We start from the raw sequence: 25967 nt of genomic DNA, 5'->3' as shown, positions 1-25967 counted from the left end.
ATTGGAACAGCATGGTCTGTGTAGTATCTTGATTTGACTTCAGGGAATTTGGAGTTGATCCTTTCCTGAGACTCCGAGACTAGAACTGTCGATATTGTTTATATATCAGCCTGGAAGTTTATATCATCTGCAGATGACCTGGTAAACTCTGAGAGAAAATAATCAGCTCTGCAACTGATCATAATGGCCATTTCTGGCTTTACAATCTACAAACTGTGTATCTTTAACTGGTTATTTTTCTTTTCAGTTACTCTCCACTTACTATGGTTGACATTCAAAGTGCAACACTCTGTGGATATTTGCTGTTGCTAAGAAAGAATGTGTATGTATTTTCTGAAAATCCTAGACCTATGAGGTATAGTTAAAAATTACTGGAAGGAGATTACAGAAGCAATGGAATAGATTTACAGTATTGTCAACAGAGACTGAAATAAGTATTTGGGAAGATGCAAGAACATTAGTAACAGATAGCAATTTTCTTATTTCCAGGCTTTCACTGCTGATTCAGTATGAATCAAAGGGAGAATATAGCAATCTTTTACACAGATTTTTCATTAACTGTTATACAGGAATTTATGAATGGAGATGAATTAATATATATTTGCACCATGATTGCAAAAGTTAGCAGGAAACATTGGCCTTGTTTCTGCAGAGCACTTCAGCATGTGCTCACATTTAGGTGTGTGCCTATGGGCTTTGCTGAATCATGACCATTGTTAGAGTCTGATAATACAAAAGGCCTGCTGTATCTCTAATTTATATTATTACAACTTTTTCATTGCAAGATTCTAGGGAGATTTTCAATATAGCTATTCCTTTAATCTATATGAGAGAGAGAGAGAGAAAGAGACTAGCAAGGACAATGAGGTTACTATAGATTTTTGTGGCCAGATTTTATTTAATTAAAATTTTGAATGAAATAAGCAGCTGGTGTAAATTGGTGTAGTTCTTTTGACTTCAACGGAGCTACACTGATTTCCACCAGCTGAAGATCTGGCGCTAAACTTTTTCCCCTCAGTATTGCTGTTTCACCCAGCTTGAAATGGCAAATGAAAGCAATTGTAAGCATATAGTTTCATTGTTGATTCTCTAAGAATGCCCTCCACTGTAACATCATGTGCTTTTGCAGGTCTGCCTGAGGAGAGGATCATAGTGTTTCCTTATAACCCACCTCTCCATGGAATACAGTTGCCAGGAAGGGCAGACGTGCCTTGTAGTTGCACCATGGAGACATGGATTTTCTTCCCTTACCAGTGGGCTTGAATCCCAGAGGTTATCTATGGGTTACCTTACCTTTTCACAATTCATTCTGGGGGTGGGGAGGGGTTAGAGGAGATTATATTGTCCTGCCTGGCCAGAAGGCATTCTGCTCTTGCCCGTTTCTCTCCCTCACTTCTGCCTGATAGCTTTATGTTTTTTTCTTTTCATTTCCTCTAATGTGAGGCAACCTGGTTTTGATTTGTATGGAAAAACAGTGCTTTAACAGTGCTGGGCTTCCCAATGGTTTGGGGTCAGTAAAGAATTTTTCCTCATTGCAGGCTGACAACCACATGGTGTTCGCGGTTATTTTCAGCTTGTTGTAGGCCCAGTAGGGCCATTGGCCAGTGAAATAGAACGGTTTGGGGATGTTCGTATATGTGATAGGTTTCAGAGTAGCAGCCGTGTTAATCTGTATCCACAAAAAGAAAAGGAATACTTGTGCACCTTAGAAACTAACAAATTTATTAGAGCATAAGCTTTTGTGGGCTACAGCCCGCTTCATCGGATGCATAGAATGGAACATAAAGTAAGATAGATATATACATATATATTGTGACAGGGTCGGGCCAGATGACTACAGGAGAGTAATAGAAGGCAGATATATTAGCCCCAGGTTAAGTAGGTCCCTTTTCCCTGGGTAAGGTAACAGGGAAGTTTCCAGAACAATCAGGAACCTTCTAGAGACAATTAATACAGACAGGCTGATTGGAACACCTGCAGCCAATCAAGAAGCTGTTAGAATCAATTAAGGCAGGCTAATCAGGGCACCTGGGTTTAAAAAGGAGCTCACTTCAGTTTGTGGTGCACGTGTGAGGACAAGGGAGCAAGAGGCACTAGGAGCTGAGAGTGAGAACGCGGACTGTTGGAGGAATGAGGAGTACAGGCATTATCAGACAACAGGAGGAAGGTCCTATGGTGAGAATAAAGAAGATGTTGGGAGGAGGCCATGGGGAAGTAGCCCAGGGAGTTATAGCTGTTGCACAGCTGTTCCAGGAGGCACTCTAGACAGCTGCATTCCACAGGGCCCTGGGCTGGAACCCGGAGTAGAGGGTGGGCCCGGGTTCCCCCCAAACCTCCCAACTCCTGGTCAGACACAGGAGGAGTCGACCTGGACTGTGGGTTCAGAAAAATGGCCAAGCTGAGGGCTGCCATGAAGCTTCAAGGTGAGCAAATCCACCAATAAGCGCAAGACCCACCAAGGTAGAGCAGGAACTTTGTCACTATCTATCTAATCTATCTATCTATCGTGACGGGGCAAGGCCAGATGGCTATAGAAAAGTAGTGGGAGATAGATATATTAGCTCCAGGCTAAACAAATCCCTGATACCAGGATAAGTGAAATGGCAGCTGCTCCATGTCAATTAAGACACCGGGGGCCAATTAAGAACTTTCCAGAAGGCAGGGAGAAGGCTAGGTTTATTGGGACACCTGAAGCCAATCAGGGGCTGGCTGAAACTAGTTAAAAGCCTCCCAGTTAGTCAGGTGGGTGTGCATGTCAGGAGCTGTGGGAGGAAGTTGCGCTGTTGGAGAAGCTGAGTAGTACACACCATATCAGGCACAAGGAAGGAGGCCCTGAGGTAAGGGTGAAGTGGAGCTTGAGGAAGTGAGGGCTGCTGTGGTGGAAGTAGCCCAGGGAATTGTACATGTTATGTTTCTAAAAGGTCAGCTACCATAGCTGATACTAATGGGGGCCCTGAGCTGGAGCCTGGAGTAGAGGGTGGGCCCGGGCTCCCCCACACACACACCTTTGCCCTCTGATTAATCACTGAGACTGGGAGACAACAGAGACTGTGCAAGGAAGGATAACTTCTCCTCACCTCCCTCACTGGCTTATGATGAAAATGGATCAGTAGACTGTGACCCTTGTCTCTAGAGAAATAAGGGTTACGTGCAGGGTCACAGTGGGCCTCTGAGGCTAGCGAAATCCGCCAGGAAATGCGGGACCCACGGAGGCAAGGACAGAGCTTTGTCACACTATCTAATCTAATCTATCTATCTATCTATCTATCTATCTATCTATCCAGATAAGTTGGAAGTTACCATACAAATGTGAGAGGCTAATTAGTTAAGATGAGCTATTATCAGCAGGAGAAAAAACATCACACAACAAAAACACTAACCCAGGAACCTATCCTTGCAACAAAGCCTAATGCCAACTCTGTCCACATATTTATTCAAGTGACACCATCATAGGACCTAATCACATTAGCCATTCCATCAGGGGCTCGTTCACCTGCACATCTACCAATGTGACATATGCCATCATATGCCAGCAATGCCCCTCTGCCATGTACATCGGCCAAACTGGACAGTCTCTACGCAAAAGAATAAATGGACACAAGTGTGACATCAGGAATCATAACATTCAAAAACCGGTAGGAGAACACTTCAACCCCTCTGGCCACTCACTAAAAGATTTAAAGGTGGCAATTTTGCAACAGAAAAGCTTCAGAAACAGACTCCAATGAGAAACTGCTGAGCTTGAATTAATATGCAAACTAGATACCATTAACTTGGGTTTGAATAGAGACTGGGAGTGGCTGGGTCATTACACATATTAAATCTATTTCCTTAAGTTAAGTATCCCCATACCTTCTTGTCAACTGTCTAAATGGGCCATCTTGATTATCACAACAAAAGTTTTTTTCTCCTGCTGATAATAGCTCATCTTAACTAATTAGCCACTCATAGTTTGTATGGTAACTTCCAACTTATCTGTATGTATATATATGTTACTATATGTTCCATTCTATGCATCCGATGAAGTGGGCTGTAGCCCATGAAAGCTTATGCTCTAATAAATGTGTTAGTCTCTAAGGTGCCACAAGTACTTCTGTTCTTTTTGCATATATTTGATGATACACCAGTCAAGTGTTGTCTCATTTTGGACCAGCTTTAATTTGGCATGAGCCCACTAGAGTGAGGGTGTATTATCATGGCCTTTATTTATTCCAACTTAAAGAACAGGTCTGAGAGGCAGTGAGACCACATTATATTAGCAGTGATTGGATCGTACGAGGGATGTAGTCTTTGGGGACAGCATTTGCTTTAACATTGATCATACATTCATCTTGTAAGGACCCAGTTCCTTGTACACAGAGGGGAAGTATGGACTGAATCTACCACATATCTACCACATACAGGATCTCAGCCAAATGAGACATATGACCACAGCATGAAAGAAAGGTACTGCATTGGACTAGTTCTACTGCCAGGTAGGGAGAAATGGAACGTTTTGGTTATATTTGGATCTAGATGTTTAACTAATACATTAATAAAAGTTGTGGCCATTTATTTAAACAGTGTACATGTTAGTTGTGTGGACTCTTTATGGCTGTTGATGATACTTGTATCCTTTGCTGAAATGCTATTTTTGTAGTTTTCTAGTTTAGTTTCTAGTGTAGTTTTCTACACTACTTCTCCCCAGTGAATTATGTCAAATTTCCCAAAAGCTCCTATAGAAAAAATTCACTTTGGTGGCTGACATCCTGCCACATGACAGGCCATGTAAAGATTCTGATCTTAAACTCCCAGATACGCAGAACTAAATAAGGAGATTATTTGACTGAATGAATGGAAAAGACATGAAATAAGTATGCAATTAAATTCTGTCCACATCTCTTATGAATATTATGGGTCTTTATAATTTCTGCTAGTTACAGTAGTGACAGCTACAAAAAGAACATTTTCTTTCTCATGAAAAGAAATTTGTAGAAGACTGCTATGTTGGAAAGTGGGTTTTTTTGTTTTGTTTTCTAATTTCTTTGGGGAATAAGAGACAATGTGTGCTCATTTTAGCTGTCACTGAGTATAGAAGGTTTTTATTTTTGTGGACCCATCCAGGATTATAATTCTGACAATTTGTCTGTTTTGATTACATAACCTACATAATAAAGACGAGGAATTGGGAGTTTGCCTGTATTACAGCATTCTTTAATATAAAAGCCATACAAGTTTTACAAATTGAAAAGATTGACTTGGAGAATTAAGTGGCCTCAGAAGGTTCTTTTAACATGACAACTGGAATGAGTATAAAAAGAACTTTGTAGACAACGGAAGTAGAAATGTGCAGCCTTCCTTTGCCATGCCTATTACCCTCTCATACCAACTGTAGAACCCAAATACATGGATTGCTTTCAAACCACTCTTAGAAGAAGAAGAGATTTCCAAGAATGATGTCCCAGTTCTGGCCAGTGATTTAATCTTGTTCCCAGAAGTATGAGTCAGCTGATATTCCAAGACCCACGAATACCTCCATTTCTTCAGATAGGCAGGCTGCATATCTCTACTTGTCTTTTTTAAAAAAAATAGTTAAAAACTGAAAACAGTGAAGAGAGTCGACTAGTGTACAATACAGAATCAGTGAAGAATGTTGAAGTTTTTAGATTTTATATCTATAAGTGGATTAATATAGAAGGCTAAATCATAATTACCTCACTCTCACAAGTAGGCCCAGTGAAGACAATGAGACTGCTCATGTGATTAAGGTGTGCTGGATTTGCCCCAGATAATGGTAGTCATCATGATCCAAAAGTAGTGAATATATGACAAATGTCTTGTACTGCAAATTATTTATTTTTTTAGGCCAACAAAACTTTTATTTGCTAACCTTGACTAGAATTGCTCAGGTAGATTTGTAAACACTTAGAAAAGGAAATATGTATACAATATGAGTTTGTTTTATTTTTTTTTACCAAAATAATGACATTAGCAACAATTTATATTGCCTTTGCTAAATAGATACATTCAGAAACAGGCTTTAAACATGTTATAGCAGATATTTTTAAACCTCCAGGGCTTGATTTAAGTTTAAAGGGGCTAACTGTGCCCAAGAATAAAAAATAGAGTCTCATCTCCTTTTTACTCTACCAATTTCCATGAGTGGCTATAAAAACAAAAACAAAAAAACCCAACAACCCTCAATCATTATCATTTGTTTTTAATATCAAAAGATTTGACAAATATTTACCCCGAATCTCATATACAATGGAATGTGAAAACCTGTAGTGTTCAGCTAACTGAAAGATACCACAGAAAGCATTCTGGCAAGATGAAGGCTGAAATAAGTCTAAATAGAGTACAGCTGGCAATTCTTTTGATGGTGTGTTTTGTCTTATACACTTATAAAGAATCAGTAATTTTACATCAATGGGTGATATCCACTCAGTGAAGTTTCCAGTATTTGGCTTTAATTGTTAACAATTTTTAAACAGGCTTATGACAACAGGTATTTGTAGCTGAAATACAACCGAGCTCCATCTCTGTGGCTCTATTTGTAATTTCCAAGCTGTATTACCGAACGTTCATAGACACATCGGAAAGTAGATGGCTGGATTTCCCAGTATTGTACAGGGTTGCTGAAAAGACTCACACCTGAATAGGAAGCCTTTTTGGTGTTGTATCCAGGAGGGCAAAAGTCGCTGGGGCCAACAGAAGCAATTTTATTGTTATGAAGGTAGACTACCTGAAATATATACAATTGTTTCAGTGAGAAATCAGACTACTATGGCAAAGTGCATAACTAATCTGGATATTTCAGAACATCAGTAAACATTGTACAGTACATGACAGCACAGTAATCTACCTGTTTCTCTAAATACACTTTCATTTGATACTTTATGCTAATTTTCTTGAGCTACTAAGGCCTGGTCTACACTGGGGGAGAGGTGGGGGAGATCGATCTAAGTTACTCAACTTCAGCTACGTGAATAACGTAGCTGAAGTCAACGTTCTTAGATATACTTACTGCGGTGTCTTCACTGTGGTAAGTCGATAGCTGATGCTCCCCTTTCAACTCCGCCTGCGCCTCTCGCTCCGGTGGAGTACCAGAGTCAACGGGAGAGCACTCAGCGGTCAATTTATCACGTCTAGACTAGACGCGATAAATAGACCCCCCCCGCTGGATCGATCGCTGCCCATCAATCCAGTAGGGAGTGTAGACAAGCCCTAAAAATTTAACTGAACTTTGCCATGGCTAATAACCAGGAATCCTAGTCTTCTGTGATTAAAAAGCAAAACAAAATTATCTGATTAAAAAAACATAAAAAGACAAATTTTTCCACACTTAAAATGAAATGCTGAACTTCAGTTTCCCTAGATACAATATATATTGAACGCAATGTTTTATTGATACAGTGGAACCCCGTTTATCTCAACTAATTGGGACTGGGGCCAGACCAGGTAATCAAAAATTTGGATAATCTGGAGAGCTTCAGCCCTGCTGCACAGGGCTGACAGCCTGATCCCCGCTGCCCAGGGTTGACAGCCCCTCTTCAGTTAATACGGAGAGCTGCATAATGGAGGGTCAGATAAATGGGGTTCTACTGTATACGATTTTATTTTTTCACAAAATGTAAAAACTAAAGATTCTCTGTAAAAATGCAAAGTCTGTGCTTTTTCCACGTGTTCCGTGGCAAACAGATTTGTAGGATCCCTGCTAATAACTTTTGAAGACTGGTCAAATAAAGCTGTGTCACTTCTAATCTAAGGGCCCAATTAGAAAGGTACTTACGCACATGCCATACTTCAAGCAAGTATTTGTGACTGCTCATATGCTTAAAGTTAGGCTTGTGCCTAAGTATCTAGCTGAATAAGAGACTACAACCCAAAAACTAAAGCAAAACTAGCACTGTGATATAATCATTATTGATTGTAAACATTTTTCAATCATAATCATTCCTCTGGCCAATATACTTGTTACAAAGTGGATAGACAAGACAGGGAGAGAGAGTGTGTGTGTTTGGTTTTTTTTTTCAAAGTGAACATAGACTGTTTTCTATTTGGCCTTTTGCTTCAATATAGGGAATATCATCAATATTGTGATAATTTTAACTCCTTGCCAAGAGCAATTATAAAGATTTTAAGGCTGACTACAGCATGGGCATTCTTTTTCCACCAATGTTTGCAACGTATAATTTCATTATTTATGACAAATGTTATATGCTTTAGTCAAGCTTGATGATATTTTTCTCTTGTACAAGATACACCTAGCTGGGGTTAAGAATGATAACTCACTTGGATATATAGGGACAGGAAGGACAAAATACAGGATATGGAGGGACAAAATAGTTTGTATCTGTATTTTTATTAGCATTATTTTAACAATTGAGTTATTTTCTGCGTGGTAAAGCAACTATTATATAGGTCATCTCAAATAAGTGCTGATAAAACCTCTATACGCTGTCTCATGATCATGTATTTAGTAAATGGTCACATTTTAAATGAAAAAAACTATTTTAGAAACATCTTAAAGGGTTATATTTCCAAAAGGGACTATTTTTTGTTTTTCTTCAAGTGCAATGCCTTTGTTATACTGAGTCCAACTGTACAGGGCTCAGAGGGAGCTATAAAACCCTCTGAGAATGACCTATGTCTAGGAATGTCACAATTTTAAAGTTTGCTATCTCCAGGATTTTCCAGAGCTGCATGCAAGTGCTGGTTCCCATTTAGGGAATCTTTCCTTTCCAGTTATTTGACATTTGTGGGTAAAATCCTGGCCCCACTGACATCAATAGGCGTTTTGTCACTGACTTCAATAGGGCCAGGATTTCACTTCATATTTCTAGACCTTCAGGCTTAGAAGATGTCTGAGCTTATATCTGTTACTGGTGTGGAACTGCATATGAACTGTTCTTGGCCTCAGGAAGGTGTAATTTTGTGAGAGACCAAGGCAAACATTTCTGGGACAGTTATAAAAAAAAATGACTGTCTAAAGCTGCTGAAAGGTTTTGAATCTGAAAAGAAGTCTTGGGGAGACAGTGTGGAAAGAGCAGCGAAATGTGCATGATACATTTATCAAATTTATTATCTCCATTGCACACACATTTATGGGTCTATGGACCTCCGCAGTAAGGAGACTAGGTACCTCCATGTCCATATACTCAAAATTAGAAATGAAATGTCAATCCTCTAATATGCTGTACTTTCTTTTACATGTCAGCATATATTCAATGGTGTAATCCAGCAGTTCTGAAACTGTGGGTCAGGACCCCAAAGTGGGCCGTGACCCCATTTTAATGGGGTCACCAGGACTGTCTTAGACTTGCTGCGGTCCGGGGCTGAAGCCTGAATCTCACTGCCTGGGGCCGAAGTCCGGGGGCTTCAGCCCTGGGCAGTTGGTCTCAGGTTACAGGCCCCCTGCCTGGGGCTGAAGCCTTTGGCATTTGGTTTTGGCCTCTGGGCCTGGGGCAGTGATGCTTGGGCTTTGACGCCCACACCCAGGGCGGCGGGGCTCAGGGGGATTCAGGCTTTAGTCCCCCCTTCTGGGGTTGTGTGGTAATTTTTGTTATCAGAAGGGAGTCACGGCACAATGAAATTTGAGAACCCCTGGTGTAGTCAATTACTGCCAAACAGTAGATATGAGGCTTGCCTCAAGTCAGAGTTTGGGGGCACAAATGAAAAAGATAGGATGGCCAGTACTGTGTAATGTTCAAAGATCCATAGTTCAAAGACCTGTTTTTCAGTCCCTTTCAATTATTGCACATCTGAGTCCATAAGATATACTTTACCTGGATGTATTTGTGTTCAGCCAGCCCACCAGGCACTTTGACAAGTTCATTGTTATCCAAGTGAAGTTCTTTCAGATGAGGTATAGTAGCAAGAGAGCCATTATCAACAGCACTGATACTGTTGAAACTGAGACCCAATCTGCAAAAGGAAATGACACTGGGTAAACATTAGCAAAACAACAAATTCTGACAGGTGATTGCTACTGCAGTTCTTCACAAAGTATGTGGTTTTTCAAATTTATCACACAATGGGGCAGGATGGCCCTATGGATTGCTAATGGGATACAGAATCACAAAGCCACAATACATTTGGATGAGCAGGAAATTCCATGACTTGAGCTACCAGAATTATCATTGCATAATTCAATTTGTTTCCACTTCACCTTGTATTTCTGAGTTACTTGCTTACTATTGCTACAGCATGTATTTTTGTATATATTCACATTTACAATAGTCACCAGGCTATCAAAACTGACTTTCTAAAATTCACCTTACGAGCTTATTTCATGACCAGTGGAATATTGAGGCTCTAGACTATAAATTTCTCTTTCTATTTATGTGACCCCATTACAGTGTATCTGAGCATCTCACCAACATGTATCAGTTTATCCTGACAGCATCCCTGGGAGATATGGATATATTTATTTCCATTTTACAGATGGGGAACTAAGGCACAGAAAGATTTAATGACCTGCCCAGCAAAACACAGGAATTGTGTCAGAGCTAGGAAATGACCCCAGAGCTCCTGAGTTGCAGCCAAGGGCTGTAATCATATAACCATCCTTCCTTTTAATAGTATGCACATTCTGGATTTACTAGCACAATTTTGTCCAGCCTGGAAAATCTGGTCCTATGTGTATTTGCATATTGTTGCCCTTCATGTCTGAAATCACTAAAATTAATGAAAAAAGAAAAGGAGTACTTGTGGCACCTTAGAGACTAACCAATTTATTTGAGCATGAGCTTTCGTGAGCTACAGCTCACTTCATCAGATGTTGAAGTGAAGTTCATCAGATCATCATCTGATGAAGTGAGCTGTAGCTCACGAAAGCTCATGCTCAAATAAATTGGTTAGTCTCTAAGGTGCCACAAGTACTCCTTTTCTTTTTGCGAATACAGACTAACACGGCTGTTCCTCTGAAACCTAAAATTAATGAGTTTCCTTCTCTAAAGGATCTGGTAATCCAAGTTAAAACAGTCTGTTCTTCAGCAAGAATGCTATCCTGTAAAATAATCTGTTGTAATATCTCTAGTGGGAAGGAGTCTGCTTTATCCTTTAACCTAAAGCATTGCTTTTTAATTTTCAGGAAAATATATTTGTTGTGGGACTTCTTAACTATACAACTCTGAGCAACAGCCCAAGTATTTTATAGATGTAATCAGAACCTCTAACAACAGTACAACTTATTATAGATGAAGACTACTAGAAACTGGCAGTTTCACAACAATCTGCTATGGTAATGCTGTATAGTTTATACCAGGTACAGAAGTCAGATTCTGGACCTAATATGTAACCACACAACTGAACGCATCTGATTAGACTTTACAGCCATAAAGAAGTTCCCAGAACTGATGTCAGTCAAGATTAGAACCCCTTGTGCAGAGTGTCTTTAATAAAATAAACATGGAAAGAAAGAGTAATGCTAACATCTAGTACAACTCACTAGATTTAAACGACAAACAAAACTACTATAACACGACAAAACTATTAAAGGTCTGATCCAAGGTCCATTGAAGCCTCCCACTGAGATCAGTGGGCTTTGGATTAAGCCCTAAATAACTGATATGACAGTAACATTACTCCTATAAGAATCAACCTTAATGTAGTTCAAAAGATCCCTTACCTTTACTAGAATATGTCAAATCCTAAGAACTTCACTTAAGTTCTTACTTAAACAAAGTTCCCAATGACTACAGTGCATAAAAACTAAGTAAAGACTCCAGGATTTCATTTCATGTAATTAGCTTGGCCTGAAGAGCAAATAACGTATTGGAATTATTTAGAAAACTTTGGCAATGTGTATCACACAGGATGTTTGGGGATGTGTCAAAAATATGGTCATTTTGGCAAAACCTTGTACAAAATCTAAATGAACACATATCTAAAACATAATTTGGATACAAATACAAGTATCGAAGCAGACGTGTCTAAGATAAAGAGCATTCCATGGGAACAGCAGAACTGGCTTTTATTTTTGTATACTGACAGAGATGAAAAAGTGGCATACAATAGTTTTAGAGTGTTAGAACACAGTATGGTTTTCATCTTCTTTCTTTTTTTCTGTAGGGTTAGAAGGGGAGGAAGCTGGGAAATGGTTCTTTATATAATAGCTTTTTATATTTGTAAATGATTTACAGATGTTTTAGCTGTATTAGACTCATCACTGAATAACTTGTGAAGACTAAGAAAGAAAAAATATATAAAAATAGAAATGAACATCTATATTGTAATTCAAAAGGATGTGTTCAGCTTCTTTAGTCTCTAACCCCTCTGCTGGCCCTTTCCCATGTTGCTGTCATATTGACTACACAAACACCACAAATCTGAATATTAGCATTTAGGCCCAGGTACAACTTCCATTGTATGCAATGGGAGACTTCTCATTGACTTTTAATGGGAGATAGCCCTTAGTACAGTCACGTACCTAATGCACGCACTCTCCTGTGGAACTCCATACTATATACAATCCACAGAATCATTTGTCAAGTTAGAGGGGTTTTTTGCTGTAGCTTTGTGTGAACTGTGTTTTAGGAGACTTAAAAGTAAACTTTAAAAAACATATTGCTGTTCCGGTAGTAGTCACACAGGATTCACCACAGCGTAAACAGTGGAACCAGGAAGAGGCATCATGCTGAACAGGTGCCGTACCAAAATGTCCTAACACAGACATACACTAAACTGGCCTGTGTCTGAAACATTAACTGCAGCTTAAGGAAGCTATTAAACTGCTTAACCATGATAGGTTCCAGCAGAAGTGAAGTCAAATTCTAACCTAACTGGGTGGCTACCTACATTTTTATTTAGGCACTTAAATGAAAGTAGCTCTTTTTTTTTTTTCTGGTTGTTTTTTGGCCCTTGTATTTTATTCAACACACCTGTGGGGATTCTCCCCCTTTGCTCTCCCAATGGCCCTACCTTTCCCTCCTCTTTCTTCAGCCTTCCTCTCTCTGCCCCATCCCCACTAATCTAATTCACAATTAATCTAAATTTAAAAGCAGGTTGATTGAGCCTCATGGTTTGATAATCCTGCAGCGTGCTGTTGCGTAGTATGAATTTGGCACCACCTTTTTCCCAAGCCAGTAGATTTAATCTAGAGCCCCAGAAAAAAATTGAGTGTTTTTCTAAAGATATCTGCCCTCTATAAGAGTTCTTGCTGTCTGATTAATGAAGTGGTGGTGGCCTCTTCTCCACTTCTTTCATTGTCCAAAGCCATAATCACACCCATTGGAAGTGAACGTGTGAAAAGGAGGTAAAACGGTAGTTCTTCAGAATGAGGAATTTGGAACGTGTAGTTGGATTTGGCTGGAAATATTTGGAAGCTCAACGGTGGTGGGGAAGAAAGGGGAATGCCAGGACCCACACTTCAAAGTAAAATATCAGGATTTTTGTTTTGGAAGGGTTCTTTTTCCTCATTTCTATAAGGTTGTTACATAAGCCACTAACTTTAGACTAAATGGTTGCATTTAAAATATTGCTTCCTGGTCCTTAATTCATAAGTTATTGTATTTTTCTCATATGCTTACAAAAAATTCAGGAGCCTTCCAAATAAGGCATCAGAACATTGTGTATGGCTTTCTGGGTGAAGGTGTATCTGTGATAACACATGGTGACAAAATGAGACATATAGCAGAGAACTGAACATTTTCAGTACTGAAATGTTCTGTTTGGATTTTACAAGCCCCCAAAAGCTTTTCCAAGAGACCGATTCCAAGAAAGAATAAAGGGATTATCCATATTTAAAATATCCACGAAACTTCATTTGAACCAGTTATATTTACTTCAGTGCATTTAATTCCAGGCCAAACTAATGTAAATAGAGAGGCAAATTCAGCTCCTATTAGCTTCTAATATGTTTTCCAACTGTCTCTCTTCTCTGCCTGCATTCTGTCAGTCAGACGAATGATAGACATATAAGTTATCTCAGTGACAAAAAAGGCCTTGATAAATTAAATATTCGTCTTCATAAAGCATTATAAAATATCATAATCTTATAACTTCAGAAGCCCCAGTTTGATAATTAACACATTACTGGGCCCATATTACTCTCTGATGGGATGGTTAATGAGAGGTAACCCAGGGAATAATTCTACAGGTTTATTAACATCCTCGACTGAAGTACTGGACATCACCCTATATTTTCCTGCATCTAGAGGAACCCCAAAATGCCATTATTAAGATGAAAAAAACCCACCTTCCTGCACAGAGGAGGTATTCAGTATAACTCAATAATTCTTTTGCATTGTGCTGTTGACCCAGAGCAGTACAATGCAAAATACTTACCTCACAAACCCCCTAGTCAGCATCAGTTTGAGAGTCACAGTGCCTGACTCTCTCAGCTTTGTATAGTCATTTATACCAGTGTAAAGTGAGTGAAGAGTTGGTGTAAAGTGTTACCAAACCATAAGTAAGTGTAGCATTTTACACCTACTTTGCATGCAGTCTGTACCAATGTATATGAGTACACAGTGTGGTGAGAATCATATGCACAATGTTTATTCAAAATATTGCACATGATATTTTCAATCAGTTCACTGAGTCATTGTCCTGGCATGTATTTTTCCACATCAACCTACTTACACCTTCCTCTGAAGCATCTGCTGCTGGCCACTGTCAGAAACAGGATACTGGCCTAGATAGACAATGGGTTTGATCCAATACGATAATTCCTATGTTCCTATCTATTTCTCTCATCCTACTTTAGGCCTCAATTCAGCAAAGCCTTGATGTACAGGTGTAAGTGCTTTGCTGAATCATAGCAATAGTCCCTAGTGGACATTTTTGCACAACATATCACAAACATTGGATTTCCTAAATTTCCAAAGTTTCCTTATTGTTAATCCTCAAAATTTGAGACCATTTTCCAAAACGGGTTATTGCTAGGTCTGTTCAAAATTAATTCCAGGTAGCAGTGTTTTTGCCTGGTAAATTCCTTAGATTTCAAAAAAAGTTGTTTGAGTTGCTCAGTGGCAAAGTCCCGGTGTTCTCACTAAGCCTTGTCTACATGGCGGGTAATATACACTATGGCGGTGTGATTTCTAAAGTTCACTGACATGTTCCACATGAATTGGCCCATGTAGACCCCGCTGGTACGTACTAATGGTTCCCTATTGCGCTCCAACTTAGTACCCTTTCAAACAGCACTATGTTAAAGTGTACTAGGGAACTTTTGAGTGCATACCGGCAGGGTCCATATGGGCCAAATAACACACAACACATTAGTGTGCGTTAGAAATCTCACTCCCTTCATGGACATTGCCACACCATGTAGACAAGCTCTAACTTTTCCTGCTAAATGGTTTGGCACATCTCAAGCTAAAAGATTATCACCCTTCTTAACTACAGAGTGATTTCTTCCTATTGTGTGTATTGCAGCTATTGTTTTTTACATAATACTTGTAAGTTATGTGAAAATGTTATTACTTAGCCAAGTTGACAAGTCCAGCTAGACTTTCAGAATCAATTTTGGTGATCTTGTTGCCGTCAAGATGAAGCTCTGTAAGGGATGGAGGAAGGCCTGAAATAGAAGATGTCCCAAAAAAGTTTCAGTATAACTCAAATATAAAAAATGGGCCTGATTCTCAGTTCTATTATGTGTCTTTTATATTGCTAGAGTGGTATAAAAGAGCCTTAGCATAACTGAGATCAGGCCAATTAATTGTGGAGCATGGACCCATCAGAGAAGAGTCATGAATATTTCAACTTGCACTTTGAAAAGTATTTGTTTTAAACATTAAAGAAGAACTTTCACAATGAGGAGAACTTGAAAAGCGTGGATTTTCAAATAGCAGTTCACTTTGAGTGAAATGAAACCCTGTGCTGAGGGCTAATATTCACCAACTAAATCGCACATAAATCTTCAAAACAGCTTAAATGGGACTCTGCAGAGAGGTGAATTTCAGCCTGCACACATTTACGTGTGGAGGTGTTAAATTTGGACCCAGATGTCTTTGATAGTTAGCAATAGTGACAAAAGAATTAATTTAAAAATGAAAACTACTGTTGGGTTTTTTACTTTTGTGTAGAGCATATTTAAATATGAATCTTAGTGTGCAAATCCCTTTTATTACAGAAAAACACCCAGGGCCCAATATTTTGACTATCGTAAGCAGTATGTACAAAAGAACAGCCATAACAGAAAATGAGTGGGAGAATAATATTAAATAAAAAACTTCTGGTATTAACTTTCTGAAATTGTGTGCATTTTCACAACAGTTTGCTGGACAAAATATTACTATAGCTACGATCATTTCCTGCAGTTTGGAGCCATTTTGTATATTTTTGAATCCTTTTTGCATAGGCTACACTAGAGATCTATTAGTATAATGAATACAATGAATTATTCAAGAAAATTGCAAATGTTTCCATTTTGCAAATGAATGCTTCTTTGACCCTGAAGATCACACTCACTCACAGTCACAGGGCCTGGTTCTCATCTCATTTACATTGGTTTTACAGTAATCTAACACCATTGAATTAAACGGGGTTACTCCTGATCTACACCAGTGTAATTTCAATCAGAATCAGGCCCATAAACATTTTTCCCACTTCCTCTCTCAGCTGGAAGAAATCCCAAATAAACTGGTTTACCTTTGTAACTGAATCTCACGCAGAGCTCTATTAATGGAATATCAAATTGCACCGCCCTTGTACTAGCCCAGTCAGGATTTGGAAGTGCACGGATTTAACTCAAAAGGCTCTGATTGTCTTCTGGTGGAATTTTACCGTGGCCTTGAAGTCTTACTGATCAGTGTATTTTACATGCCTGAATCTGCTAAAATCTCGTAGCTATTCTTACCTCTAGGGATACTAGTAATGTTGGTATCTGAAATACGGATATAGGAGAGCTTCTTCATCCCTTGAAAGGCTCCATTTTCAAGCCCTGAGCTCTTGAGTGGGTTGGTGCCCAGTTCTGCAAACAAAACATGTTTGTGACATGTACGGTAGTTTACATTTATAAGTATTAAACAAAAGAGCATTTTTTTCCAGTGAATCATGGATAATTTGGCTAATTGCTGTAGACTATCAAGACACTTCTTGGCTTATCCATGTAAAAGATATTTCAAGTACAGTGGGTTAAGAGTAATATCTAGAAAATATATACTACATCAAGTTACTTTAGCAAAAATCTCTTACGATGCATACCTACGACAATCATACTATTCAGTCCATTAAAGACAACTTTCCTCAGCTTGGTGATCTCATTCTCATGGGCACGTAGCTCCTGAAGGCTTTTAGGCATGTTTTCTGGAAGTTCCTTCAGGTTATTCTTGGAGAGGTAAAGTCTCTCCAGTTTCTTCAGTGGAGCAAAGGCTGCAGGGCTGATCTTGCTTATCTTGTTGTTCACAAGGATCAATGCCTGTGAAATAATAAAGGAGATTTTGTTACCTCCATTGTGGGCATAAATTTAGGGTAAAGTTGCATTAAGACTGAAGAATTCAAAAAACCACTGATTCACTGTGTTGGCTGTGTTGAAATGCAATGCAGAATTTCAAAAAATCATAATAGCAAAAGATAAATAACTACAAAAATACCTACAAAACTACTTATGGCCAAATCCTGCTCTCTGGTGCATGTGCAGCTCCTATTGGAGTCCATAAGAATCATGTCTACTTCCAAGGACAAAATATAATCCTTTCATTTGACACCAGTGGGGAAGAGGCAATAAACATAAACATAACTGCATCACCACCTCAGTCTCTGTAGTAATAATAACAATAGGCCAAATCGTGTCACTTAGGGCTCCCTGGATGTGATGGGAATAGGAGTGGGGAGTAATTTGTAACACCTATTTTGGGTTGCAGTATTTTGCCCCTACCACCATGCAGCCAGCCAATTCTCCCCGCATTCTACCCAGTCTCTCCAAGGAAGAAAATCTGTGATGACTGCATAAGGAAAGGGAACAATCTAGTCTACTAATAATGTCTGACATTATAACTATCCTTTGGGTCTTCCAGTCTGTACTTGTTAGATTTTTGTCTGACTCAAATCACAAATCACATAGTGTGGCCCTTGAAGTCAATGGGTTTACTCACATGAGTAAGGACAGTTCACTTTAGTAACAATTGCTAGGATCAGCATTTTGGTTTTTAAATCCGATAGTTCAGGGATCATGTCTTAATTTGTAACCCTTACAGCACTGATCACACTGTTGAAGTTTAACAAACAATAATGTAATAAATAGACAAGAAGTTCGTATGCCAATCATTAATGTGAGGACTGTAATAAATCAAAGATAAGGAATGTTATATATTATAGTGAATCCACATGAGGTTCCTTCCATCTTTCCACCCATTTATTTATGCTCCTCACAGAGTGTTATGAAGCTAAGCGAATTAATGGTTGTACAATGCCTTGAGAGTACTGGATACAAAGTGCTATGTACATGTAAGGTATAATTATTTTTATATTTATTAGCAGAGCACAGTTCCAGGGCATTCTTGTTCACTTACTGCACCATATTACTGGTAGGAATGTAAAAAAAAAAAAAAAACAGATGCCTTCACTCCACATGTTTTGATAGCCCACATATTTTGGTCCCATTCCAATATATTTCTTACCAATTCTTAATCCTTCCATAGTTAAACTTCTGTCAGCTACCAGTATATCTAATGGAGAAAAGCTGAACGTTTGAGTCTTTCATCAATCAGTTAGGCAATAAATAAGTGCCCAGGCGGATATAAGTGTCTGTGGCAGCAACCTCTTCTGAGTGAAAATTGAAAGGTGAAAGGAGAAAAGTGGAATGATAGTTTTGAACAGTGTGTATGTGCACTGTATATTTTTCCCTAATGTATTCCCCTTTCAATTCACCCTAAGTAAAATGAGTAGTATATTTTATATTGGGTCCACAGTGTACACACATACCTGTATATCTCTGCTTTAATTTTGTGAACTAACCAGCAGCAACCAGATTGTTGGGAGGAGGTCACTCATAGTTCAACAGGCTAGTTCACTGACAATAATCCTTTCCCAAAATAATTTTAATGGTCATATAGAAGATATAGTCATAATTCTCACTTACTCTCTTGACACTGATAAGTCAGAAGAACTGCAAGTAGAAGAGGCCAATGTTCTGTCTAATACAATGACCTTTCTCTGAAAATAACCAATGCCACAATTTTTGGAGGAAGCTGTAAATCCCATCCCCAGCATAATGCAGCTAACAACACAATATTAGCACAAGGGGAACAACACTTCTTGGTATCAGCTAGTGGTGAATGTTATGCCCTGAATCATGAGGATTTAATGCCCTTTATCATTTTTAATATAACCAGAGTAACTACAAGGGTTATTGTGAGTAATGTACACTTTTTGTTGATTTTTACCAATGGTGATATTTGTATAAGCACCTAAGTTCCATTGACATTCAGTGGAAATTAGGCCCCTAAGGCACACTAAGGCTACGTTTACGCTACACACCACTGGTACGTGTGGCTACATGCTGTAGTGAAGAGCAGGCTGAGTACATGCTGTGGTGTGTAGTACATGGCAGTGAAAGACTCCAGCAGAGGGGAGGCAATGGGGAATGGCTTCAGCAGCTCCCCACTGATGAATCTTTTCCTAGCTGACATCCTACTGCCAGAGCATTTCCCTGCGGCGGGGAAAGGCGCCAGCTGTGGGGAGCTGTTGGAATCCTTCCCAGCTGCCTCCCATCTGGCAGAGCCTTTCCCTATTGGAGGAATCTTTTCCCGAGGAGGGGAAAGGCTCCAGAAGTGGGGAGGCACCAGGAGACTACACTGCTAAAAATAGCGTAGACAAGGAGGCAGAGCTTGGGCGAATAGAGAGCCACGTAGGGTATGTACTCGAGTATATACCCACACCCGTCAGGCATGTCTTTACTGTACTTATTGAAGCTGTGCCTCACAGTCGACCTTGCTGTTTAATGTCATGCAAAGGGGACTATGGGTGGATGTACACTACCTGTCGCTACAAGATGGGTGCAGTAAAGATGTACCTCTAGGTGCTTTTTGAAAAGTTTATCAGAAGTCCTACCTTACATTAGTGAGTAACATGTGTATACTAAAACACTCAGTCAAATACTTCTTTGAATCTGTTTTAAGTTTGCTGCCGTTTAATTAAATTATAGCCTTATCAGCTTCTTTAAAATTCCCTGTTAGTGTACTGGAGGTAGTTTTGGCCAGAATTAGACAGGCACGAGTTTTACAAAAATGTTCAGTAACTCTCTTTATCCCAGCTCTTATCTATCTAGTTGATATTAGCAGAATCTGTAGAGCCCCAAGGAGCAGAACTCTTAGTAATGGCTGTAGCCAAAATTGCTTCGGCCGAACTGTGTTCTGCTTACAAAAATGATGTGCTGAATATGACAATGTTCTATTGGGGAAATTTCTGCAAACTTTCAGAAAATCTTCTCAGTTTACAAATCAGACTAGTTATAAAAAGGCACTTCTTACAAAATTTATGTTGTGGGAAAGAAGATGGGTGTTGTGGAAGGTATATTCCATAAGCCAGTGGTTCTTGACCTTTCCTCTACCATGACTCTGCCTCCCATCTCATAGACTCATAGACTTTAAGGCCAGAAGGGACCATCAAGATCAGGTAGACTGGCCTCCTTCACATCGCAGGCCACAGAACCTCACTCAATTTCTCCTGTCATACACCCATAACCCCTGGCTGAGTTACTGAAGTCATCAAATCATGATTTAAAGACTAGCTAGTGCCCCCCATTTAATGATAAGTGAAGGGAAAAGTAGGGTGGTTACCACCCCCTGACAGCCGGGTCAGCACCCCAATTGAAGACCCCTGCCTTAGGCATTTAACATAAGTTATTTTTCACTACGTAGCACAGCACAGAATCTGCAACAGAAGCTTTGGCATGCCTCAGAGCAACAACAATTTCCGAGATTAAGATACCAGTACGGCACCTGGCAATGCCATAACCATGTGTTTTTTTCCATGTCACAATAACTCTATTATACATGGGATTCAGAGAAAAAGAAGTAATTAGCCTTGGAGTGGTAATGTTGACTTTTCTCTGAATGTGCCTCCTATGGTTTACTTGTAACAAAAGTTAAAAAAAAATAACTTAGTGAGAGTTTAGGGGTCAGTAAAAACATGAACTGAAGGAGAAAAGCCGAGGGAAAACATCTGCAGGCAGTGCTAATGGGGAGGGAGTTGGTGTCCAAACACACACCACATGGGCCAAGTAGCCTGAAAAAGAATCAACCTCACAATGGGGGATTATATCCATCTAGCTCAAAAACAATCACAAATGCACTCTGCTGTTTTGTGCAGAACCAAAAATGCTAGAAGGGAGATGGGTACACTTCAGGTTTCATGACAAGGTGCTGAAAATGTCTGACCCTGGTCTACTCTAGCCCAGCATGGAGCCACTTGGAAGGAAAAAGAAAGGTAACTGATTAGTGCAACGCTTGAACAAGTTTGAGGTATTGGTGGTTATGTGAGATCTGTGTGAGACTGTCACTTTCTATTGCTGGTCTGAAAGAAAGATAAATCTTAAACATACACACACACACGTGAGAGAAAAAGTTGGCGCACACCATTACTTTCCCATAATGCCCAGTTTGAGCAGTGGCTTGGCATGGACATTGGGATACCTAAGCACAGACCATCAATAGTGCCGAAAGGAGATAGGAGGAGAGAAAAAAATAAAGAGGAACAAATAAATCTTGGTATCATAGACACTTCCAAGATAGAATTATCTTTCCTCAAAGCCCATTTAACTGTGGCTGACAATTTATAACAGTTCTCTATATAAGTCATAGACCGTGTGCTTCCATCACCATCTTCCTTGTATAAATCCCTTTTCCCATTTAGTGGGCCATGGTAGGTGCAGGAGATGGTTTTGTCTTTCACTGCAGGCACAGACTACCAACTAGGAAAGGAGGTAATATTACTTCAGGAGTGGATAACAAACATGCACCTTTTTGAGTGCATTATTTCTTTAGGGCCAAATTCTTATACTGCCTTCACTTTATGTATGGGAATTTTCAGACACAAATAGGATAATAAGGTCAACAGTTACTGAGTCTGTGCACATGTGCAAATTTTACATGAAAACAAAATGGAAGCTGGATGGTGACAATCTAGCTTTAATTATAATACGTAAAGCCTCTCATTGTTTCTTCTTTCTAATGCTCAGCTAGAAGCAGATTGATTTCTTGTCCAACAGCAGACTTCAGTAGGAAGCAGTGCTATTATCAATGCTAATATGAATGTTGTGAGGTGCAATGTCCGATATTGGATCAAAAAACCTCAATATTTTCAATGTCTGTATGATGTTTCCCTAAATGTAGTCACAGCTAAATGAATCATTCATAATGATCCTGTCCACTGAAACAAGAAAAAGAAAGCAAACCTAAAATGAGTAAAAACAGAGTATGTGTTTTCAATTGAACGGGCATGTAAACCTACAGCAACTCCCATGACTTCATTAGAGTTTTGCTGGATTCTCACCTCAGCCATTGAGAGAATAAGCAATCCCATAAAGTTTTTTTTATTTTAAACTTCCATTTTCTCTGTTTTATGGGTGATAGTGTAAATTACATTTCTGCTCACTTTAGGGTGTCTGGACACTGTCACAGTGGTGTAACAACAACGAGGAGTCTGGTGGCACCTGAAGGACTAACAGATTTATTTGGGCATAAACTTCAGATGCATCTGAAGAAGTGGGTTTTTTTACCCACGGAAGCTTATGCCCAAATAAATCTGTTAGTCTTCCAGGTGCCGCCAGACGCCTCATTGGTTTTGTGGATACAGACTAACACGGCTACCCCTCTGATACTTGGGACCATGCAAAGTGGTGTAAAGGGTCTTAAATGTAAATGAGAATCAGTCCTTCAGTAATTTGTTCTGACAAAGCACAGAAATAGAACAAAGAAAATTACTCAGTTATCCTCTCTATTAGCAATGTTATGGAAAGATGAGTTTATTATTATCATTTAATTATTTATTTATTATTTATTGGCATTACCGCCGTGCTAGGTGTGGTACAAAAAGAGCATTATTCTCGTTTTGAAACTTATCTTAGGTTAGCGCATCAAGCAAAAATCACAATCTGAATGGGATAGATGCAGGATTTTTATCTTAAGAGTTTGCAGCTCCAGAGCAAGAAGGCAGTGGTTAAGATGTTAGGAATACTTTTCACTTTTTGTAATGCCTTTTTTTTTTTTTCAAAATGTGGACTAGCAAACTGCACACATATGATGTGACAACAATGTAGAAACTTCCATCTCAGAGACTCTCTTTGTTATTCACTAAAATTAGGAGTGGACTGTAAAAAGTTCTTCAAATTATAATCAGCCATAATAAATGATAATATAACATTATTCAGGGCTGTTTTTGCCAGCTGATGATGGTATCCTTATCTGATATTAAATCTCTAACACCTTCTTAGGGGACTTACAAGTAAAAGCAGTTTTTTAAGTTGATGAAAGTTCTTTAATTTCCTAAGCAATTTATTAGATTATTTCATTATGGTGGTGCCTAGATGCAATATTGCCAACTCCAAGCATACAAAACTCATGATTCAGGCACCAAAAAAATCACGAGATATGGATTCAAAATCATGAGGGTTTTTTTTAAATTAATAATATTGGAGTTCTATTTGTCTGACTTCTGTGTTTTAAGTCTTCAGGTCACACTCGGGTCACATTTTCAAACTTTTCTTCACAACCTTTTTTTGAATGAATGCTGAGATCCTCACCTAATTCCATCTCTCCAGGAGCTGAGGCTTTAAGAAAAGCAACAAGTATTCCTAGACTTGTGTTAAAATTGCAAGAGTTGTTAACTCTGGAGCAGCCAACCAAGAACAGTGCCCCATTGTGCTAGGCACTGTACAATCAGAATAGGAGACAGCCCTGCCCCAAACAGCTTGCAATCTAAATAGAGCTGGTTTGCTCATGCAGTAGTCTGCATGGGACTGTGGCTTTGCTTCGGCCTTGGAACAATGTAGCTTGTGACTGTAGTATATATGGGTCCTTACTATACAGTAAATGCAGTGTGCTAACATCATTTGAACACCACACTATAAAGTATGAGGCGAGAGCCAGTCAAATACCAGTATATCCCAGGCATCACAGTTAGAGAAATATCTGGGCTATATAAATAATTGATGATCCACAAGCTGTACAGAGGTATGTCATCACCATAATCTCTGAGATACACTTCAACAGGTAGACAAGTGTGTTTTTTAATAAGACCCTTTTTAATAAGACCCTTAGAAATATGTAATTGCAGCAGGTGAAAATCTATAACTAGAGAATCTAAATGGCCCAACAAAGGTGAGGAGCAATGTTTATTGGGAGTAATGATGCTGACTGCTCAAGCAGGCACATTATATAACTAGTTTGTTTTTTTCAGGAAGGATAACAAAGTTCTCCACCTTTTATATTAATAGCTAACTCAATTTAAGTTAATAGTTAGTATTAGTTTTATGTATTTTTTTCTTTTGGTGCCCAAATGTGTTCCTGGGGGCTCTCAGAATTAAAGGGATGACATAACCTTTCCTTGAAGAGTTTACAAATTAAATTAGACATGTGGGAACAAGGGGGAAACAAGAAAATAAAGATGGTTTTACAAGAAAACGTGGGACAGCAACAAAGATGGTGGGTGAAATCCTGACCCTATTGATGTCAATGGGGCCAAGATTTTATCTAGTGATTTTTTCTCTTTATTAAATGGATATGTTCATTGGTTTATTTTATGTAGGCATCATGGCAGAAGTGTAAGAAGTAGTAAGAAAGAACTCGAATGACAAGAGGGAGTGGGTCTTGTAGAGCACTTCAGTAAGACCCTGATCCAGCAAAGCACATAGACACGTGTTCTGTGAGGAACATAAGCAGTCCCAGAGATGGTGCTGTGGACAAATGGGGCATCACCACTGGCATTGTTAGCAAAGTAGAAGGGATGAAGAACAACTTGAAATGAAACTATGTTGGCTAAACAGGTGGAGAAAGAGTTTTGAAGAGCCTTGAAGCTGATGACAAGAAACTCAGACTTGATGTGGTGAAGAAGGGGGAGCCAGTCCAGTTATTCAAAGAGGGGCACCGACATGATCAGGCAAAGAATATGATCTTAGCAGCAGCATTTCCTAACTTATTGAATGGGAAGCAAAGGGGGTATTGCTGCTTGATTGCACAGTATAAGTGTGAAGTGTAGAAGATACAGCATTAACATGTCTCAAGTTTCTTTCTCTAAATTACAGCTCTAAAATGCATCATCTCCTCCTCCCATTTTCAACAACTGTCAATTCATTATTCACTTACATGGAGATCCTTTAAGTTCTTGAAATCCCCTTCCTTTATTTCAGTGATTTTGTTGTTCTGTAAATCGAGCAGGGTTGTGTCTGAGGGAAGATCCCTTGGCACTTTCTCCAGGCCTGTGGAGGGAGAAGAGGAGAAGCAATCAGCTCCAAAAGCATTAACCAGCTTTGAAGAAGGCTAAGATTTGTCTTGGCAACATTTAATTTTTCAACAAACCAGCCCTCTCAAGGATTAATTTTCTGAGCGGCTTTAAACAGATTTTTCCTAGAGATTTTCAGTCCCCATCCAGTCAAAAGGGGGCCGTGCTTTTCATTTTGTCATGTCATGTCAAAAGACATTTATTCATATTTCCACTCCACCATTTTCTGAGAATTTTTCAAACCTATAATTCTATACAGTGTAAGGGACTCAATTTTGCAAACCCTTTCTAATCCAATTTATTGCCCTGGCTTTAGCGAATTGCTTGAAGAATCAGATTAGCTGGATCAGGCCCTAGATTTCTGTCTGTTATTTTCACTGCATACAGGGCTTCTGTGAACAGAAACCATTCCTACCTCTTAGATTATGCTCGATTTTAGAGGTATGCTTAATTACAGTTACTATGCTTAATTACAGTTACTGCAAGTAAATGAAGTCTCCAAAAATATTAGATGGGCCCAATCCTGCCCCCACTCAAGTGAAAGGCAAAAACTCCCCTTGATTTTAATGGGCGACAAAATCAGAACTTAACTTCAGAAGCTG

General features: G+C 39.2%; 1 protein-coding gene across 1 annotated transcript in view; it reads right to left on the bottom strand.

The window, feature by feature from the left end:
- Positions 1–5171: 5171 nt before the first annotated feature.
- The window catches only part of DCN (decorin), a 45217-nt gene continuing 24421 nt past the window's right edge, over positions 5172–25967 (bottom strand). Inside the window, exons 3-8 of the mRNA XM_048835603.2 lie at positions 25230–25342; positions 17131–17344; positions 16784–16897; positions 15409–15502; positions 9768–9906; positions 5172–6724 (exon numbers count right to left, since the gene is read on the bottom strand). Coding sequence (XP_048691560.1) covers positions 6530–6724; positions 9768–9906; positions 15409–15502; positions 16784–16897; positions 17131–17344; positions 25230–25342 — 869 coding nt within the window. The 3' untranslated portion in view covers positions 5172–6529. The remainder of the gene's footprint in view (positions 6725–9767; positions 9907–15408; positions 15503–16783; positions 16898–17130; positions 17345–25229; positions 25343–25967) is intronic.

The sequence above is a fragment of the Caretta caretta genome, chromosome 1 (genome assembly GCF_965140235.1).
Source record: "Caretta caretta isolate rCarCar2 chromosome 1, rCarCar1.hap1, whole genome shotgun sequence".
Classification (NCBI taxonomy): domain Eukaryota; kingdom Metazoa; phylum Chordata; order Testudines; family Cheloniidae; genus Caretta; species Caretta caretta.
This window is presented reverse-complemented; position numbering and strand designations above follow the sequence as displayed.